Source organism: Oncorhynchus tshawytscha, unplaced genomic scaffold (assembly GCF_018296145.1).
Source record: "Oncorhynchus tshawytscha isolate Ot180627B unplaced genomic scaffold, Otsh_v2.0 Un_contig_11576_pilon_pilon, whole genome shotgun sequence".
Lineage (NCBI taxonomy): Eukaryota > Metazoa > Chordata > Actinopteri > Salmoniformes > Salmonidae > Oncorhynchus > Oncorhynchus tshawytscha.
In genome coordinates this window covers 1-22,134 of record NW_024609616.1, presented here as the reverse complement: position 1 = coordinate 22,134, position 22,134 = coordinate 1, and the positions used below count along the sequence as shown (strand labels likewise).

The window sequence follows — 22,134 nt, the reverse complement described above, 5'->3', positions numbered from 1 at the left end:
ATCTCTCCCTTGGCCTATTTCCTTTCAGGGTCCAGAGAATTCGTTTTTATTTTGGAATAAAAATAATTTCAGTTTTAGTACTCAAATGTTGTTATTTACCAAACTATGGGAAAAAAATGTTTGTTTTAATGTAACCTTTATTTAATTAGGCAAGTCCGTTAAAAACAAATTCTTATTTACAATGACCGCCTACACTGGCCAAACCTGGACGACGCTGGGCCAATTGTGCGCCGCCCTATGGGACTCCCAATCACGGCCGGATGTGATGTAGCTAGGAATGTGTGAACTTTCTCGGTGTTGCAATGAACTGCAACAAAACAAAAATATGGTGTTACATTTTTTTGTTCTTGATGTGATGCTTTTTAAACAAGAAAAGTAAATTAAATACAATACTGACAAACTTTACAGTGAATTCATTTCTGGTCTTGCTTGTCATGGTGGTGTTATATATTTTATGGATTAAGGTTGCCATCTGCTGGGCAAAGCTAACATTGCAGCCATAAACCAGTTTAGCATTTATATACGCTTACATTAATAAGCGAAACGACGTCAATAAAATCCCTACCACTGTCTGTATACCACTAGCATTACTACTAATAATACATTTTCCACATAATACGTTTGAAAATGTTACCATATCGACATAAATCTCGTGCTTCCAGCTCTGCTTTTGCATTTACGACCAGTTGGTAAACAACCTATCCTGCTTTACGGCAGAGCTTAATCTTTACGTTAGAGAGTGGCAACAGTACACATTGCGTCTAAACTGCTAACATACTGTCTAAAGGTAATTTTAGCTGGACAGTTTGAGTTGCTGTAGCATATAAATGTATTTGCTTTCCCGATATTGAAGAGCCTTTGCTTGACATGATTGTGTATTTTCGTATCGGAGGATTCTTTCGTTTCAAACAATTTTGCAAAACTCCTGTCCTGCATTTGTACGTGCCAAGTTACAGCGAGTTGAGCAAACACACAGTAAAGTCACACACAATTAGTCACTAGCTTCGTATTGTATGCTGTTTTTATCTAGTGCTAGTCCATAAGCAGAATTGTACTTTTCACTATTTGGACGTTTGCCTATGGCCGAACTTGTCATGCTATGAACTCATTGAACGTCATCTCTCTCGGGCTGCCATGTTTGATTGCTAATGCATGTATGTCACTTGCCCCTGCTGCAGAGTGCTGCATAGGCAATGCGCTTTGGACTGCCTACTACAGAAGGATTGCAGGCTGGTGGACCTCTGAGGGCATTCTTTGTGGTGAGTATGTGTCCCAAACCACAAGTAGTCAAGCTGTAGTCAAGTAGAATAGACACATTCAAGAAGTTGCTTAGCCGTCTGCAATCCAGTTCGTATGTGCTTGTTGTTTTGCCAAATGTAACATACAGTGTAGCAAAATGTAGCCTCGTCCTAGCCATTGTAATATGCAGAAACAGTGAAGTGGGTGATTTGATTTAATGTATTTCTCGTGAAATATTTCCACCATAGAATGTTGTCTGTCAGTTCTTCTCCTAACCTCTGTTTACATGGCGACCCCTAGATTGCGTTGCTTAGCGTGTTGATGCTCACGCTGCTGAGGACTGTGGGATTGAGAGCGTTCTCCATGGCGTCCGAGACCTACATGTCGGGCACACACTCTGCTGCCTTCGTCACCTGCCCCAACGAACAGGTGGCCAAAGATCTGGCCAGGTAACGGATAGACACAGACGTACACAAACATTCTAATCTGCTATGTATAATTGGGAATCAAGTCAGATGTCACCTCTAAGACATTTCTATCGGCAATGTTCAGAAAGTTGCACTCTCCCGAATGCGACGTTGATTCACACTATAGGGCCAAACTGAGCCAAGTTGGGCTGAACTGGGCTGAACTGGTTACACATCCACCAGGGCTGCTTGAACCATGCTGGAAAGAACCCTGTCAAAAGAAAATATCAGAGCCGGTATGGTTTGCGTCGGCCCTGTAGTCTGAATCATGGATTTGTTCACCATATTGTGCTGGATGCAGTTAATCCATCCAGTCTGATTGGTTGTTGTCATTGTCCCCCCACCACCTGACAGGGGAATCGTTGAGAAGAAGCTGGCTGCTTGTGTCAACATCGTCCCCCAAATCACATCTGTGTAAGTGTGGACCATGACGGATCAGAGATTAGAAACTGGGTGGTTTAAGTCCTGAATGCTGATTGGCTGACAGCCGTGGTATATCAGATCGTATACCATGGGTATGACAAAACATTTATTTGTACTGCTGTAATTACGGCACCACGGCTAAGGGCTGTATCCAGGCACTCCACCACACATATGAAGGGAATGGAAGGGTTACTGATTGGGATTGGTAACATGTCTCTGTTTCTTGTCAGATATGAGTGGCAGGGGAAGATCCAGGAGGATGGTGAAGTGTTGCTGGTGCGTATTCACACCTTTTTATTCCTGGTTCGACATGGACCTACAGTGTCTGTAAACATTGAATGAAGACGATATATATATGTGCTTGGTTTATCTGAGCGTGGTGTAGCTAAGGTTCTAACTAGTTTCTTCCTGCTTTTAGATGATAAAGACCAGAAGTTCTAAGGTTGCATCTCTGGCAGAATATGTTAGGTAAGCAGTGTGTGTGTGTGTGTGTGTTCTTGTATTTCCCTCAGTTATAGGGATGATATGTAGTCTTCATACTAAATCAGGCAGTGGGGGTGTGGTGTTTAATCAGTCCTTTCCCAGAATTACCATTGACATTTATCAGTGACTCATAGTAGCTGTGTACTGTGTGTGTGTGTGCGCGTGCGTTCATGCATTTGTCTATCTGTGTGTGTGTGACTCATGCTGTGTTTGCTTGCTAACAGGTCCAACCACCCGTATGAAGTAGCAGAGGTCATCAGCCTACCCATAGAGCAGGGCAACCCACCCTACCTGAAGTGGCTTGGTGACGCTGTACCAGAATGATGGGTGGATGGAGAGAGGAAGGGATAGGTGGATGGACAGAGGGAGGCTGCGAGAAATGTATTTGGAATAATAAAATCTGCAGAAATGTGACAAAGGTATTTTTACTGTTTCAGTGTTGTCCTGGTTTTGACCAATAGAGGGATGCAGTGAAAGGGTCTATCTACAGTCAGGTCCAAAATGATTGGCACCCTTGAGAAAGATGCGAAGAAAAGGCTGTATAAAAAATAAATACTACTAGTACTGAGCGTTATTGTAGCATATATTATATTTTATGCTAATAAAGATGGGGGTCAGAATTATTGTTGTCAATACCTTTCAAACCCACATCCTGTGAGGATAACAGCACAGAGCCTTTTTGTAAAATATTTTACGAGATTGGAGAACACGTTGGAGGGGCCTTGCACCGTTCCTCCATACAGAGTCTTTAAAGATCCTTGCTATCATTTGTCTGCTCTTATGGACGGCCCATGGGGTTATTTTTGGCTTACGCATCTTTTTTTCAACTCAAAACCCACCACTGGTGTGCGTGACCAAAGAGCTCTATTTTTATGTCATCCAACAGATGTAAACGCCATTGGCACATGGACTGGATCTGGTGCTTTATCCTCGCAAGGGGAGGTGTTGAAAACAGGGGCGCCAATCATTTTAGCAAAAAGATAGAGGCGAGAAAAATATTACTTCTCAAAATCTTTCTCTGAGCGTATTAGTATAAAATAATATAATAACTGAGCATATCATACAGCTCAGTATTTGAATGATTTAATTTATACAGACTTTTTTTGCTCATCTTTTATCAGGGGTTTCAATCATTTTAGACCTGACTATTTCCCTACGTTACTGTCTCAGGCCCGTCATAGATCAGGGGTTTCAATCATTTTAGACCTGACTATTTCCCTACGTTACTGTCTCAGGCCCGTCATAGATCAGGGGTTTCAATCATTTTAGACCTGACTATTTCCCTACGTTACTGTCTCAGGCCCGTCATAGATCAGGGGTTTCAATCATTTTAGACCTGACTATTTCCCTACGTTACTGTCTCAGGCCCGTCATAGATCAGGGGTTTCAATCATTTTAGACCTGACTATTTCCCTACGTTACTGTCTCAGGCCTGTCATAGATCAGGGGTTTCCAATCATTTTTCCCTACGTTAGACCTGACTGTCATTTCCCTACGTTCTTCACCCAATTTGTCCGGATCCGTCTCGGCCCTTAAGTTTGACACGTCATACATTATCTGATTGCTTCTCCACAATCAATACTGCTGTTAATTTAAAGAGCCGACAAACCCTTAACACTCATCATCACAAAAGACATTTATTTTTTTTTTTTTCTTCAAACTTCACATTCAATTTGAGGCTTTGTAGTCAGCAGCATACACAGTACACAGACACTATCTAAACATAGAAATACAATTTACATAGCCTGGTACCAGATCAGTTTCTGCTCTTGCCAACTCCATTGCTGTTATTGTCAACCCTAACATGTTTGACATGACAATGAGTGACAAGGAGTTGGCATGATGGAACAAACAGAATGGCACTAAGGCTACCATGTACACACTATCAGAAACAGTTTAGATTTTCACCAAAGCAGGAGCTGGGTTCCATCCACACACTCTGTGTGACCAAAGCACCGGCCTGGTCCCAGATCTGTTAGTGCAGTCATCTCCTTGTGGTTGTCAACATGTTTGGCATGACAAGGAGTGGTATGATGGCACAAACAGACTAGTAACCAGGCTACCAAAGCACCACCGTGGGTGAGACATAAGCGTAGACATAAGATCGTTAGAAAGGAACTGGTCTTTCATTTAAGGTGTGTGACTTTTCCAAACATCTCTCCATACATCTCTTCTAATGCAGTGGTTCTCAAACCTCGGAGAATCTCAGACGTTCCATGTATTTGGATATTCCAGAGCTAGCACACCTGATTCAATTTGTCAACAAATAACTTGATCATTCATTTAAAGTATGACGAGCACTTTTCCCAATAACTTATCTTCTAACTTGTTAACTTCTAGCTGTGTGTAGACATAAACTGAGTGTACAAAACATTAGGAACACCTGCTCTTTCCATGACATAATCCAGGTGAAAGCACAGGAGGTTGGTGGCATCTTAATTGGGGAGAAGGACTCATGCAAATGGCTGGAGTGGAATGGTATCAAATACATCAAACATAGTTTCCATGTGTTTGATACCATTCCATTGGCTCCATTACAGCCATTATTATGAGCCGTCCTCCCCTCAGCAGCCTTCACTGGGTGAAAGCTATGATCCCTTATTGATGTCACTTGTAGATGAAGGGGAGGAGACACGTTAAAGAAGGATTTTCAAGCCTTGAGACAATTGAGACATGGATTGTGTCTGTGTGTCATTCAGAGGGTGAATGGGCAAGACAAAAGACAGGAGTGCCTTTGGACGGGGTATGGTAGTAGGTGTCAGTGCCTTTGAGGGGTGTCAGGAGTGCCTTTGAACGGGGTATGGTAGTAGGTGTCAGGAGTGCCTTTGAACGGGGTACTGTATGGTAGTAGGTGTCAGGAGTGCCTTTGAACGGGTATGGTAGTAGGTGCCTTTGAACGGGGTACTGCCTTTGAACGGGGTACTGGTAGTAGGTGTCAGGAGTGTCTTTAAACGGGGTACTGTATGGTAGTAGGTGTCAGGAGTGTCTTTGAACGGGGTACGGTAGTAGGTGTCAGGAGTGCCTTTGAACGGGGTATGGTAGTAGGTGACAGGAGTGCCTTTGAACGGGGTACTGTATGGTAGTAGGTGTCAGGAGTGCCTTTGAACGGGGTATGGTAGTAGGTGTCAGGAGTGCCTTTGAACGGGGTACTGTAGGTGTCAGGAGGTAGGTAGGTGAACGGGTACTGTATGGTAGTAGGTGACAGGAGTAACCTTTGAACGGGGTGCCTTTGAACGGGGTATGTATGGTAGTAGGTGACAGGAGTGCCTTTGAACTGGTAGGTGACACTGTATGGTAGTAGGTGACAGGAGTGCCTTTGAACGGGGTACTGGTAGTAGGTGCCTTTGAACAGGAGTGCCTTTGAACGGGGTATGGTAGTAGGTGACAGGAGTGCCTTTGAACGGGGTACTGTATGGTAGTAGGTGACAGGAGTGCCTTTGAACAGTATGGTAGTAGGTGACAGGAGTGCCTTTGAACGGGGTATGGTAGTAGGTGACAGGAGTGCCTTTGAACGGGGTATGGTAGTAGGTGACAGGGTGCTTTGAACGGGGTATGGTAGTAGGTGACAGGAGTGCCTTTGAACGGGGTATGGTAGTAGGTGACAGGAGTGCCTTTGAACGGGGTACTGTATGGTAGTAGGTGACAGGAGTGCCTTTGAACGGGGTATGGTAGTAGGTGTCAGGAGTGCCTTTGAACGGGGTATGGTAGTAGGTAGGAGTGCCTTTGAACGAACGGGTATGGTAGTAGGTGTCAGGAGTGCCTTTGAACGGGGTATGATAGTAGGTGTGCAGGGGTAGTGCCTTTGAACGGGGTACTGTATGGTAGGTGTCAGGAGTGCCTTTGAACAGGTACTGTATGGTAGTAGGTGACAGGAGTGCCTTTGAAGGGGTACTGTATGGTAGTAGGTGACAGGAGTGCCTTTGAACTGGGTATGGTAGTAGGTGTCAGGAGTGCCTTTGAACAGGGGTTTGAACTGTACTGTATGGTAGTAGTAGGTGTCATGGTAGTGCCCTTTGAACAGGGTACTGTATGGTAGTAGGTGTCAGGAGTGCCTTTGAACAGGGTACTGTATGGTAGTAGGTGTCAGGAGTGCCTTTTGAACGGGGTACTGTATGGTAGTAGGTGTCAGGGTGTGCCTTTGAACGGGGTACTGTATGGTAGTAGGTGTCAGGAGTGCCTTTGAACAGGGTACTGTATGGTAGTAGGTGTGAGGAGTGCCTTTGAACGGGGTATGGTAGTAGGTGTCAGGTAGTAGGTGTCAGGAGTGCCTTTGAATGGGTGTCAGGAGTGCCTTTGAACTGTATGGTAGTAGGTGTCAGGAGTGCCTTTGAACAGGGGTATGGTAGTAGGTGTCAGGAGTGCCTTTGAACGGGGTATGGTAGTAGGTGTCAGGAGTGCCTTTGAACGGGGTACTGTATGGTAGTAGGTGTCAGGAGTGCCTTTGAACGGGTACTGTATGGTAGTAGGTGTCAGGAGTGTCTTTAAACAGGGTACTGGGTAGTAGGTGTCAGGAGTGCCTTTGAGGGTATGGTAGTAGGTGTCAGGTGAACGGGGTACTGTATGGTAGTAGGTGTCAGGAGTGCCTTTGAACGGGGGTAGTAGGAGTGCTGGTATGGTAGTAGTGTCAGGAGTGCCTTTGAACGGGGTAGGTGTCAGGAGTGGGGTAGTAGGTGTCAGGAGTGCCTTTGAACGGGGTACTGTATGGTAGTAGGTGTCAGGAGTGCCTTTGAACGGGTGTCAGGTGTAACGGGGTGGTAGTAGGTGTCAGGAGTGCTTTGAACGGGGTATGTATGGTAGTAGGTGTAGTAGGTGGTAGTAGGTGTCAGGAGTGCCTTTGAACGGGGTACTGTATGGTAGTAGGTGTCAGGAGTGCCTTTGAACTTTGAGTAGGTGTCAGGAGTGGTATGGTAGTAGGTGACAGGAGTGCCTTTGAACGGGGTACTGTATGGTAGTAGGTGACAGGAGTGCCTTTGAACGGGGGGTAGTGGTGCAGGAGTGGTAGGTAGTAGTGACAGGAGTGCCTTTGAACGGGGTACTGGGTGCAGGAGTGTAGGTGTATGGTAGTAGGTGTCAGGAGTGTCTTTGAACGGGGTATGTTAGTAGGTGCCAGGAGTGCCTTTGAACGGGGTACTGTATGGTAGTAGGTGACAGGTGTGCCTTTGAACGGGGTACTGTATGGTAGTAGGTGTCAGGAGTGCCTTTGAACGAGGTACTGTATGGTAGTAGGTGTCAGGTGCTCCGGTTCCAGTGTTCATGATCTGCAACACTGATGGGTTTTTCAAGCTTAACAGTTTCCCGTGTGTATCAAGAATGGTCCACCACCCAAAGGACATCCAGCCGACTTGACACAACTGTGGGAAGCATCGGAGTCAACATGGGCCAGCATCCCTGTGGAACGCTTTGACACCTTGTAGAGTCCATGCCCCGAACTGAGGATCGGAAAACAACTTGACAAAACACTCAGGCTACAGCTACAAAACAATTATGTTCAGATACAAAGTGAACTTAAAGGCCACATTTGATACATTCTCTTATTGAATATGGCACTATGTACTGCCTACATACAGTACATACAAAGAAATACTGTATAGCTCTGCTCCGTAGAAAAACAGCTTTGTTCCTATGCAACTACCCAGAAACATATTATCTCAATCTAAATATCCACAAATATGGCTCTGCAAATATCTATCATTAGTTCCAAAGGCCAACTGCCTTCTGATGGTTCAGCTGCTTCACTCACATAAACAGCATCTGTCTGAAAGGTTCACTAACATTCTCCCCAAACAAAATAGCATTCGACATCAATGTCCACCACAACGTCGCTCAGAAGATATTCAGCTGGACGCCAATCAAATGAACCGAAGGTCGATATCAGAGTGCAGCTCTTTGATATACCATCCGCCATAATTGAATCGACTCGACTCCCGTCATCATGAATATGTATGAGAGTTAATCGTGCAGGTGCACTTCGGTGACATCATTCACTTTAATGATTCCATTCATTCTGATAGATGAAACGTTCCACCAGGGACGAGGTGAGATAGCAATAGAACGGAACTAGATGTCTGTTTGCTTTCGCTTTCAACAGAAGGACACTAATTTGCACTTGTATTGTAAAGCCTCAGACAGAGGCAGTATGAACTCTCATTGAAATAGCTTCTACGACATTTAGAAGAACTGTTACATGATGCTGTTCTTGGATGAAAGGGAACACTTCGTTCCCTGTGATTTTAGTGGTATCATGAGACTTTTATACTCTGTCTGAAGGCTACTGTTGAAAACATACTGCACAATGAAACTGTAACATAGATACATCATTCAAATACTGACAATATAGTATGTGTTTTTCTCCTTGTGTGCATCTCTGAATAGCCTATTCAAAACTGTATTATGATTCTCAAACATTTCTGTACATTTTTACATTGCGCACTAAGCGTAATACTGAAATTGTTCTGTAAAGATTTGTAAATTCTCAGTCCAATAAAATAACTGATCATCAATTTTTGGCCAAAAAGCTTGGAATTTGAGGCAAGGCAGTTGGTATCATTGTAAGTTCACAGTTGATACTCAAAAGTGTCAATTTAAATGATACATTAGCGAACTCGGGGTAGCCCCAACTGGGGTTTGAACCCAGGTCCAGTGACTGTCAAGCCAACACCTTAATTGTTACCCTAAGAGCTCCAAACCTCTTAACAAGGTTGCTAGGTGTTGGGTTAATGTCGCTACATTCAATCCATATATCTCTGTTCCAATCGACACAGTAGCTCACTACTTAGAATGAGTCACTGTACCGGACATGCAATCCAGCTCCTGGGTAACGTTTCCCCTTGGTACAGATCTAGGATCAGCTTCCCCTCCCCCAACCATTAACCATGAGTGGGGAAAATGCTAAACTGACCCAAGATCAGCGTCTCTAGGAGCAGCTTCACCATCATTCTATACACTGTACAGTGTCCATATTAGGACAGCCTCAGTCTCAGCAAGACGTGTCCGCATCAGTGGTTTACTAGTATGGACATTGGGAAAAAGCTTATTTATGAGTTACAGGTAGCTGATCTCTAGCTTGGGGCTCTTCTCCACTGTCTCTGGACGTGACCTGTTACTTTCACTCTTTGATCCATTGGCAAGAGTGGAGACAGCGACAGTAGGCCCCAATTCTAAGCCTGGGCCTTTCCCAGCCTCCTCCCCAGCTTTAGCCCTCTGCCCCAGGGGTACCGTCTCCACCTTTCTCCCCGGAGTGAACAAGATACTGGAGCTCTCAACTTGTCCTCCTCCGTTCCCGTTCTGTGCAATCCTGCAGTTCTCTCTAATCTGAGTGGCATCTTCTCTTCTCTCCATCTCTATCCCGTTGTCCTCTTCCTCCTCCACTTCTTCCTCCCCTCCTTCATGAGACTTGGTGACCCCCAGGCCATCTCGCGGCTCGGGCACAATTCCCCTCCAGAGCTCTGCAGGGCGCTGCAGCTCGGTGGCTGCCGCCCTCTCGTGGTTCTCCACCCTCCTCGAAGAACGACAAAGAGCCTTCCGGAACCCTCTCTTAAAATTATCAGACAGGAATCCGTAAATTATTGGGTTAGCGCAGCTATTAGCGTACGATAGGACCACCACAAAGTAGTACAGCCCCGGAATTCGCGGTAACAGGATTAGCAGGTTAACGATGTTGAGGATGTAGAATGGGAGCCAGCACAACACGAACACTGCTACCACGACAACCACCATGCGCGTGATCTTGCGTTCGGACTTCCTGCGTCGGGAGGAGGTGGACCGGGCCCGTTTCCCCGCGTTGCGCACCTTCGAATCAAAACAAAACAATTCAACTTTATTGGCAGTTAAAACATCTCAGCACACTTTACAATTAAATATAATATAAAAGTTAAGTCAGCAATATAACACATGTCGGGTAGGCCACTGTAGGGTAGGCCACTGTAGGGTAGGCCACTGTAGGGTAGGCCACTGTAGGGTAGGCCACTGTAGGGTAGGCCAATGTAGGGTAGGCCACTGTAGGGTAGGCCAATGTAGGGTAGGCCACTGTAGGGTAGGCCAATGTAGGGTGTAGGCCACTTTAGGGTAGGCCACTGTAGGGGCCACTGTAGGGTAGGCCAATGTAGGTAGGGTAGGCCACTGTAGGGTAGGCCACTGTAGGGTAGGCCACTAGGGGCCACTAGGGTAGGCCACTGTAGGGTAGGCCACTGTAGGGCCACTGTAGGGTAGGCCACTTTAGGGTAGGCCACTGTAGGGTAGGCCACTGTAGGGTAGGCCACTGTAGGGTAGGCCAATGTAGGGTAGGCCACTGTAGGGTAGGCCACTGGGGTAGGCCACTGTAGGGGCCACTTAGGCCACTGGGTAGGACAATGTAGGGTAGGCCACTGTAGGGTAGGCCACTGTAGGGTAGGCCACTGTAGGGTAGGCCACTGTAGGGGCCACTTTAGGGTAGGCCACTTTAGGGTAGGCCACTTTAGGGTAGGACAATGTAGGGTAGGCCACTTTAGGGTAGGCCACTTTAGGACAATGTAGGGTAGGCCACTTTAGGGTAGGCCACTTTAGGGTAGGCCACTGTAGGGTAGGCCACTGTAGGGTAGGCCACTTTAGGGTAGGCCACTGTAGGATAGGCCACTTTAGGGTAGGGCGCTGTAGGGTAGGCCAATGTAGGGTAGGTCACTTTAGGGTAGGCCATAGAAGGGTAGACAACTGTAGGGTAGGACACTCAGATGTAACAGGTCAGTGTAACAGGTCAGATGTAACGGGTCAGATGTAACAGGTCAGATGTAACAGGTCAGATGTAACAGGTCAGATGTTACAGGTCAGATGTTACAGGTCAGATGTTACAGGTCAGATGTAACAGGTCAGATGTAACAGTGGACAACTACAAATACTTAGGTGTCTGGTTAGACTGTAAACTCTCCTTCCAGACCCATATCAAACATCTCCAATCCAAAGTTAAATCTAGAATTGGCTTCCTATTTCGCAACAAAGCATCCTTCACTCATGCTGCCAAACATACCCTTGTAAAACTGACCATCCTACCAATCCTCGACTTTGGCGATGTCATTTACAAAATAGCCTCCAATACCCTACTCAACAAATTGGATGCAGTCTATCACAGTGCAATCCGTTTTGTCACCAAAGCCCCATATACTACCCACCATTGCAACCTGTACGCTCTCGTTGGCTGGCCCTCGCTTCATACTCGTCGCCAAACCCACTGGCTCCATGTCATCTACAAGACCCTGCTAGGTAAAGTCCCCCCTTATCTCAGCTCGCTGGTCACCATAGCATCTCCCACCTGTAGCACACGCTCCAGCAGGTATATCTCTCTTGTCACCCCCAAAACCAATTCTTTCTTTGGCCGCCTCTCCTTCCAGTTCTCTGCTGCCAATGACTGGAACAAACTACAAAAATCTCTGAAACTGGAAACACTTATCTCCCTCACTAGCTTTAAGCACCAACTGTCAGAGCAGCTCACAGATTACTGCACCTGTACATAGCCCACCTATAATTTAGCCCAAACAACTACCTCTTTCCCTACTGTATTTTATTTATTTATTTATTTTGCTCCTTTGCACCCCATTATTTCTATCTCTACTTTGCACATTCTTCCACTGTAAATCTACCATTCCAGTGTTTTACTTGCTATATTATATTTACTTCGCCACCATGGCCTTTTTTGCCTTTACCTCCCTTCTCACCTCATTTGCTCACATCGTATATAGACTTGTTTATACTGTATTATTGACTGTATGTTTGTTTTACTCCATGTGTAACTCTGTGTCGTTGTATGTGTCGAACTGCTTTGCTTTATCTTGGCCAGGTCGCAATTGTAAATGAGAACTTGTTCTCAACTTGCCTCTTTGGTTAAATAAAGGTGAAAAAAAAAAAACAGGACAGATGTAACAGGTCAGATGCTACAGGTCAGATGCTACAGGTCAGATGTAACAGGTCAGATGTAACAGGTCAGATGCAACAGGTCAGATGTAACAGGTCAGATGCTACAGGTCAGATGTAACAGGTCAGATGCTAACAGGTCAGATGTAACAGGGTCAGATGCTACAGATGCTACAGGTCAGATGTACAGGTCAGGTCAGATGTAACAGGTCAGATGCTACAGGTCAGATGCTACAGGTCAGATGTAACAGGTCAGATGTAACAGGTCAGATGCTACAGGTCAGATGCTACAGGTCAGATGCTACAGGTCAGGGCCGGATGAGAACTACAGGTCAGATGCTAACAGGTCAGATGCTAACAGGTCAGATGTAACAGGTCAGATGTAGACAGGACAGATGTAACAGGTCAGATGTAACAGGTCAGATGTACAGGACAGATGTAACAGATGTAACAGGTCAGATGTAACAGGGCCAGATGTAAAAGGTCAGATGTAACAGGTCAGATGCTACAGGTCAGATGCTACAGGTCAGATGCTACAGGTCAGATGTAACAGGACAGATGTAAGGTCAGATCCCAAAATTTCATACTAGTTCAGTCTAACCAATAACAGACAGGCCTCCCAAGAGTAGTGTAAAATAGGTATTTTCTACAGGTCAGATGCAGACAGGTCAGATGCTACAGGTCAGATGTAACAGGTCAGATGCAACAGGTCAGGGCCGGAGTAGAGAACCGCACAAGGAAGGGTTCCCTGGAAGAGGGCCAAGTGGTCCCGCCCCTCAAAACAAATGCCTCTCACAATGTCTGTCTGATTTAAGGGAAGTATAAATAAATCAGTGGTATTATGAGACAAAGACATCAGAACACATTTATTTCATGTAACAACGGAGGTTAATTAGTCACTTGTCCCCCACCTACATGTACAGATTACCTCAACTAGCCTGTACCCCTGCACACTGACTGTACCGGTGCCCCCTGTATATAGCCTCCACACTGACTGTACCGGTGCCCCCTGTATATAGCCTCCACACTGACTGTACCGGTGCCCCCTGTATATAGCCTCCACACTGACTGTACCGGTGCCCCCTGTATATAGCCTCCACACTGACTGTACCGGTGCCCCCTGTATATAGCCCCCTGTATATAGCCTCCACACTGACTGTACCGGTGCCCCCTGTATATAGCCTCCACACTGACTGTACCGGTGCCCCCTGTATATAGCCTCCACACTGACTGTACCCCCTGGTGCCCCCTGTATATAGCCTCCACACTGACTGTACCGGTGCCCCTGTATATAGCCTCCACACTGACTGTACCGGTGCCCCTGTATATAGCCTCCACACTGACTGTACCGGTGCCCCCTGTATATAGCCTCCACACTGACTGTACCGGTGCCCCCTGTATATAGCCTCCACACTGACTGTACCGGTGCCCCCTGTATATAGCCTCCACACTGACTGTACCGGTGCCCCCTGTATATAGCCTCCACACTGACTGTACCGGTGCCCCCTGTATATAGCCTCCACACTGACTGTACCCCCTGTGCCCCACACTGACTGTATATAGCCTCCACACTGACTGTACCGGTGCCCCCTGTATATAGCCTCCACACTGACTGTACCGGTGCCCCCTGTATATAGCCTCCACACTGACTGTACCGGTGCCCCCTGTATATAGCCTCCACACTGACTGTACCGGTGCCCCCTGTATATAGCCTCCACACTGACTGTACCGGTGCCCCCTGTATATAGCCTCCACACTGACTGTACCGGTGCCCCCTGTATATAGCCTCCACACTGACTGTACCGGTGCCCCCTGTATATAGCCTCGTTATTCTTATTGTGTTACTTTTTGTTATTTCTTTTTATTTTAGTCTACTTGGTAAATATGTTCTTCTTCTTGAACTGCACTGTTGGTTAAGGGCTTGTAAGTAAAGCATTTCACGGTAAAGTTTACACTTGTGTTTGGCACATGTGGCAAATACAGTTTGATTTGATTTGATTTGAATTTAAACCGCACACTTACATTGGATTTGAAGTGCATTTAAAACTGCAACACACTTTACAGTAAAATGATCAAATGAAAGAAATACTGTAACATGATCAAAAAGCAGACTGACCGCTGCGGTCATATTTAGTTACATTTCACGTGAAACAGAATGGGAGCTTGCAAAATAAGTCTGGTTTAACAAGGCTAATAACAGAGTTGAATAAACAACACCTTGAAAAACCACAATGAAACCACAAAAGAAATACTGACCTAGCATGAATAGCTCATCAGCGATGGCCAGGTTGAGTATATAGATGTTAGTGACCGACTCCGTCCTCACATAGTGTAAAACAATGTAGATGACCAATGTGTTGCCCACCAGGCCGATCACACAGACTGCTACATAGATGAGGGGGATAAGGACCCCTGCTATAGTGAGTTGAAAACCCCCCCACGCCTCCACCGCCAGGGCTGGTCCAGTTGTGGTAGGATCCATTGAAGAAAGGGTCGGGGGGTGAGGAGGAAGAGAGGGGAGGGAGGGAAGGTGTTGGGCTCAGGCATTGAGGGGGCGGCTGTGGGGAGGTAGATGGTCGGGGGCACTTGGACAAGCTCAATGGTGGTCAGAGGTGATGATATGTTGTTGGTTGTGGTATAATGGGTGGGTGGGTTGAGGTTGACCTCAGTGCGTAGCAACTGGACCTGTCTGGGAGACAGTAAGAGAAGTCAGTGTGTGAGAGAAAAAATACTGATATCTTTATGCATTCTCAAAACAACAACGCTATTCTGTTAAAGCATCCAAGACACTACAGGACATGAGCAACAATCAAAGAAAATAACCCTGTCACGTTCTGGCCTTTATTTCCTTTGTTTTGTCTTTATTTAGTATGGTCAGGGCGTGAGTTGGGGTGGGCAGTCTATGTTTGTTTTTCTATGTTTGGTTTCTGTTTCGGCCTAGTATGGTTCTCAATCAGAGGCAGGTGTCGTTAGTTGTCTCTGATTGAGAATCATGAGAATCATACTTAGGTAGCCTGGGTTTCACTGTTGGTTTGTGGGTGTTTGTTTCCGTGTGAGTGTTTGTCACCACACGGTACTGTTTTGGTTTTGTAGAGTTCATGTTATTGTTTTTGTTCGAGTGTTCATTTGTCTTTATTAAAAACATTATGGACACTTACCACGCTGCGCTTTGGTCCTCCTCTCCTTCACCAGAAGAAAGCTGTTACCAACCCACTTACCACGCTGCGCTTTGGTCCTCCTCTCCTTCACCAGAAGAAAGCTGTTACCAACCCACTAAGATTTTGATTACATTTTTTTCTCACAAATAAAGTTTTCGCCATTTTGTTTTTCTACGTGTCCATTTTTGTCCAGTTTCCCAGGTTTTCCCTCTCAAAGTCACACCTTTTTATATAGAAAAGTCCACAAAAATGGTTAAACCACATCAGGAGACCACTTTTGAGGTCTTGATTTTTGTAAATATTTGTGCATTTTTGGGTGTAGTTACCCTTTAATTCCAGTGGGCACCAGCAAGAGGCTGTTATTAAGATATATGAAACAAAACAAATACCCACTGGATTGATGCAAATAATCCTGATATAGTTCTGCCAGGTAAGCATAGGCTACTTTGTAGTCAACATTTAATCAAGAATATTGTTGGAAAAGCCTTTCCATCTACCAGAAGACTTTTCACTAGCGTCATCGCTAACGGCTACACAAAATGGTAGACGCGCTCCGCACACACACAGACAGGGCATTGTTGTTGCCTCTTCAGAAAGTTGCAGGAAATAAGAATCACTGATGCATTCTGTTCATGGTTTATAATACAATAATACATTTTCAGTACGTTAAGTTGATTCCCTACCAAGTTCAATACATCTAGTTGATTCCCTACTAAGTTCAATACATTTAGTTGATTCCCTACTAAGTTCAGTACATTTAGTTGGTTCCCTACTAAGTTCAATACATTAAGTGTCACGTTTGTTGGAATGAATATCGGACCAAGGCGCAGCGTATGTTGAGTCCCACATAATTTTAATGAATAAAGTGAAACTTAGTTTATTGTTCATTTGTTTTTGACTTTGCTAACAACGAACCGTGACTACAGAGATGCTACGTGCAATAACTCAAAACAGTATCCCATAACTCACAGGTGGAAAAAATGCTACTTAAGTATGATCCCCAATTAGAGACAACGATAGCCAGCTGCCTCTAATTGGGAATCATACCAAAACACCAACATAGAAAAAACAAACTAGAATAGAAAATATAAAAATATAAAATATAAACTAGACTAAACTAAGGCTTTCTATGGTCAGGACGTGACATTAACTACATTTAGTTGGTTCCCTACTAAGTTCAATACATTAAGTGTCACGTTTGTTGGAATGAATATCGGACCAAGGCGCAGCGTATGTTGAGTCCCACATAATTTTAATGAATAAAGTGAAACTTAGTTTATTGTTCATTTGTTTTTGACTTTGCTAACAACGAACCGTGACTACAGAGATGCTACGTGCAATAACTCAAAACAGTATCCCATAACTCACAGGTGGAAAAAATGCTACTTAAGTATGATCCCCAATTAGAGACAACGATAGCCAGCTGCCTCTAATTGGGAATCATACCAAAACACCAACATAGAAAAAACAAACTAGAACCCCACATAGAAAATATAAACTAGACTAAACTAAGGCTTTCTATGGTCAGGACGTGACATTAAGTTGATTCCCTACTAAGTTATAACATGTTGTGTCATAAAGGCTTTATGAATGCTTAGTGCATAGGACAACCACAGTAAAGTGTTACCCATTCTAATTGTGAACTACCTCAACTACAGACCCCAGCAGCAACATCAGCTGAGGTTAATGGAGAAAGAACCAGAACACAACAACAACACATACAGGACCTGGACAGGCGTGGGCGCCGGGCTAATATGTTCACAACTTGTTGTTTTTGTAGTTGCCATCATCGCTCCTTAATAAAGTGGATGCTGTACGCACACGTGCACGTACACACACACGTACACACACACGTACACACACACACACACACACACACACACACACACACACACACACACACACACACACACACACACACACACACACACACACACACACACACACACACACACACACACACACACACACACACTCCTGTACTGCAGTAATGGAAGGTAATTGGCTCTCTATTAGTGGACGCAACCCAGACACTCATGTCGAGAACAGGGCATGACTTCTACAACACTGTTGGTGATTAACTGCTGAACAAGGGAACAAGGGAGTGAGAAAGGGTAGGGATGGGGGGTTGGAGGAAAAAAGGAGATGGAGAGAGAGATGAGGAGTGATAGAATGAGGGGGAAGGACATATGGAGAGAAAGAGAGAGAGAGATTTGGAGAGAGAGAAAGAAAGAGAGAGATATGGAGAGAGAGATATATATATATATATAGAGAGAGAGAGATATGGAGAAAGAGAGAGTGTGAGAGAGAGAGAGAGAAAGAGAGAGATATGGAGAAAGAGAGAGAGAGAGATATGGAGAAAGAGAGAGAGAGAGATATGGAGAAAGAGAGAGAGAGATATGGAGAAAGAGAGAGAGGGAGAAAGAGAGAAAGAGATATGGAGAAAGAGAGAGTGAGAGGCAGAGAGAGAGAGAGATGGAGAGAGAGAGATATGGAGAGAGAGAGATAGAGAGAGAGAGACAGTGTGAGAGAGAGAGAGAGACAGAGAGAGAGACAGGGAGAGAGAGAGATGTTAATATGACATGAGAGATGGAGACATGATGGCCAGCTCAGATGTGGATTGGTACAGTTTGAGAGAGACAGAGAGAGAGAGAGAGAGGGAGAGGGAGAGAGAGAGATGTTAATATGACATGAGAGATGGAGACATGATGGCCAGCTCAGATGTGGATTGGTACAGTTTGAGAGAGACAGAGAGAGAGAGAGAGAGAGAGAGAGAGAGAGAGAGAGAGAGAGAGATGTTAATATGACATGAGAGATGGAGACATGATGGCCAGCTCAGATGTGGATTGGTACAGTTTGAGGTTTTGACCTCCCAGAGGTTTGCCTTATAAATACATGGGTGTGTTTGAAGAAGACTTTCCCAGAGGAAAGATGAGCTGGCCATCATGTCCCATCCCATAATCTGTCATACAACCGACACGTCACGCTTCCTATGTGCTGCTCCAATACAGAAAACATTCAAACACGCTGATGAGTAAAAGCCTATTATAAATCAAGTTGTTTCCATTTCAGTCCGAAAATGTATTCCAGTTGATGTAAAAAAGGAAGATTGAATTGGTGAAGATGGTCACTAGAGAATGAAAGAATGGAAGAAAGGAGGTTTTGTAAATAAGAATAATGAAATAAAAGGTGTGATGTATATTTTTTTCTTTATTTAACTAGTTAAGAACAAATTTGTATTTACAAAGGCGGCCTAACCTGGACTCCCCTATTGGACTCCCAATCAAGGCTGGATGTGGTGTAACCTGGATTTGAACCAGGTACCAGCAGTGATGCTTCTTTCACTGAGATGCAGTGTCTCAGACCACTGCACCAGACAGGAGTCCAAGAGAAAGTAGGAACTAGAGAGAGAGAAAGAAAAATGGACACTAATGCTCAACAGCACTCTACTGCACCTCACAGTCTATACCACTCATACAGCACAGACCTTAGATCTATTAGACAACAGAGAGAAGCTCATAGAGATAGAGGACGTGACATCACTCCACCCTCCACAGAGAGAAGCTCTTAGAGATAGAGGACGTGACATCACTCCACCCTCCACAGAGAGAAGCTCTTAGAGATAGAGCATGTGACATCACTCCACCCTCCACAGAGAGAAGCTCTTAGAGATAGAGGATGTGACATCACTCCACCCTCCACAGAGAGATGCTCTTAGAGATAGAGGATGTGACATCACTCCACCCTCCACAGAGAGAAGCTCTTAGAGATAGAGGATGTGACATCACTCCACCCTCCACAGAGAGAAGCTCTTAGAGATAGAGGATGTGACATCACTCCACCCTCCACAGAGAGAGGCTCTTAGAGATAGAGGATGTGACATCACTCCACCCTCCACAGAGAGAGGCTCGTAGAGATAGAGGACGTGACATCACTCCACCCTCTACAGAGAGAAGCTCATAGAGATAGATGATGGGACATCACTCCACCCTCTACAGAGAGAAGCTCATAGAGATAGAGGATGTGACTTCACTCCACCCTCCACAGAGAGAAGCTCTTAGAGATAGAGGATGTGACATCACTCCACCCTCCACAGAGAGAAGCTCTTAGAGATAAAGGATGTGACATCACTCCACCCTCCACAGAGAGAGGCTCTTAGAGATAAAGGAAGTGACATCACTCCACCCTTGATAGAGGAAGATACATGGGGCATAACTAGGGTGTCCAATCCAAAATGCATGTTTTCTTGTTAATTGTGTAGAAAATCCTATCAGAAGACCAATGGTCCAAACCTAATTTCTCTATCATAATCTGTTTCAAAGTTATTGGTGTTTTTACCCATGTAGGAGGGTGAATAAATCAATGGAGGCATGACAAAAGAAAGTGGTCATAAATCAGGAGAATAGCCAGGTGTCAGCTAGGCTGGAGGCTGTGAGAGAATATAGGCTAACTGACAGGCTCACCGTTGAACCCGTCATCTTCTTGAATCAAGAGGACATAGAACAATATAGAGGTAGGATAGTATTTTCATATTTTAGTAATTCAAAGATTTCTCACGAAAACAAGCATATCTCTGTGGAATGTCAAAGGAGCACTGAGCGTACCCCAAGCTTTTTATTTTAAAGGAGCACTGAGCGTACCCCAAGCTTTTATTGTCAATATGGAGCACTGAGCGTACCCCAAGCTTTTAATGTCAAAGGAACACTGAGCGTAACCCAAGCTTTTAATGTCAATATGGAGCACTGAGCGTACCCCAAGCTTTTATTGTCAATATGGAGCACTGAGCGTACCCCAAGCTTTTATTGTCAATATGGAGCACTGAGCGTACCCCAAGCTTTTATTGTCACAGTGTTACACAGTGTTACCAGAGCCCTATTCCCTATGTAGTGCACTACTTTTAGACCAGAGCCCTATTCCCTATGTAGTGCACTACTTTAGACCAGAGCCCTATTCCCTATGTAGTGCACTACTTTAGACCAGAGCCCTATTCCCTATGTAGTGCACTACTTTAGACCAGAGCCCTATTCCCTATGTAGTGCACTACTTTTAGACCAGAGCCCTATTCCCTATGTAGTGCACTACTTTTAGACTAGAGCCCTATTCCCTATGTAGTGCACTACTTTTAGACCAGAGCCCTATTCCCTATGTAGTGCACTACTTACTACTTTTAGACCAGAGCCCTATTCCCTATGTAGTGCACTACTTTAGATCAGAGCTATAAATTGAAAAGGGTGCAATTTGGGACACATTTGAGCAATCTAATATAGATTTAACCTAGCTTTCCAGACAACTAATTCAATTCACTTTCTTTCTTTCTTTCTTTCTTTCTTTCAAACCTAATCCACAAATGCTGCACACCTCCTTCACGGCCGGGGGACGATCTGGAACAAGGAGCCCCTGTGGGGGTCCTCCTATCAGGGGATGAACGGCGAGGGGGGGGGGGGTACCAGGAGTACTGAGGGAGGACAGTGGGGATGAAAGGAGGATGGGCCTCATCTCACCCCCTGTTTACCTAGTGGGGGGTGGGGCATTGGAGGGTTGAAGGGTAGGGAGCGGGAAGGAGTGAAAAATGAAGGAGGCGTGGAGGGGGAGGACCAGGGGGATGGAGGAAGGGGGAGTGGTTGGAGGGATGGATGGAGAAGTGGAGAAGGGGAGGGGGAGGAGTCAGGATAAGTGTGTGTGTGTGTGTGGGGGGGGAGGGGGAGGGGAGGGGGGGGGGCGACGTTCAGTCATATAACTGACTTATAACAGACTTACATTCATTAGTTGGACCAAAGTATAGTTCTTAGGCTGTAGCGAGAAGGCAAAGCTATTGTGGTGTAGATAGTTCATCACAGCTACTACCAAAACAGATCTCTTCATCACATATATATTTTGTATAGTTAGAAAATTACAAATCCCAAGTTTCAATGTACATAAGAATGCTTTTTTTTTTTTTACCTTTATTTAACCAGGCAAGTCAGTTAAGAACAAATTCTTATTTTCAATGACGGCCTGGGAACAGTGGGTTAACAGCCTGTTCAGGGGCAGAACGACAGATTTGTACCTTGTCAGCTCGGGGGTTTGAACTCACAACCTTCCGGTTACTAGTCCAACGCTCTAACCACTAGGCTACCCTGCCGCCCCGATAAGAATGCTTAATAGATGTTAATGTTTTTCATGTATCATTGGACAAAACATGCCTCTAAGTATACTATATATTGAAACTAATCTCTGACTGTAGTTTGACGTAGCCTATCGACCGACCAAATCTGTAATTTAATCTACCGATTTTGGGGTGTTCAAAAATAACATGACTATATTTAAGGGCATTACTATGTGCTTTCTGTAAAAAGTTTAACTTGGGCTACTCAGTCAGTATGCTGTGTTATTGTGCTCAGATACAAGGAGAGGAACTATTTTTATCTCTCCCTTGGCCTATTTCCTTTCAGGGTCCAGAGAATTCGTTTTTATTTTGGAATAAAAATAATTTCAGTTTTAGTACT

The 22,134-nt window shown here is 44.9% G+C and overlaps 1 protein-coding gene and 1 pseudogene across 2 annotated transcripts; one reads left to right on the top strand and one right to left on the bottom strand.

Moving 5' to 3' along the window:
* Positions 1-656: 656 nt before the first annotated feature.
* On the top strand, positions 657-3,026 carry LOC112258850 (protein CutA homolog). Of its 2 annotated transcripts, none has more exons than XM_024433471.2 (7): positions 657-787; positions 1,179-1,259; positions 1,540-1,688; positions 2,061-2,120; positions 2,360-2,405; positions 2,548-2,597; positions 2,837-3,026. In XM_024433471.2, exons 2-7 carry the CDS (start codon positions 1,194-1,196, stop codon positions 2,934-2,936), a joined length of 471 nt encoding a protein of 156 aa, XP_024289239.2. In that variant the 5' UTR covers positions 657-787; positions 1,179-1,193; the 3' UTR covers positions 2,937-3,026. The 2 variants fall into 2 exon arrangements, with proteins under 2 accessions (XP_024289239.2, XP_042172243.1); XM_042316309.1 differs by lacking the exon at positions 657-787 and adding an exon at positions 818-938.
* A 6,197-nt stretch (positions 3,027-9,223) lies between these two features.
* Positions 9,224-14,973, bottom strand: LOC121845285 (annotated as a pseudogene).
* Positions 14,974-22,134: the final 7,161 nt, after the last annotated feature.

Coding starts and splice junctions, on each gene's coding strand:
- LOC112258850 (XM_024433471.2), top strand. CDS start 1,194: ATGCGCTTTGGACTGCCTACTACAGAAGGATTGCAGGCTGGTGGACCT. Junction 2,121..2,359: donor GTCCCCCAAATCACATCTGT/GTAAGTGTGGAC, acceptor GTTTCTTGTCAG/ATATGAGTGGCAGGGGAAGA. Junction 2,406..2,547: donor AGGATGGTGAAGTGTTGCTG/GTGCGTATTCAC, acceptor TCCTGCTTTTAG/ATGATAAAGACCAGAAGTTC.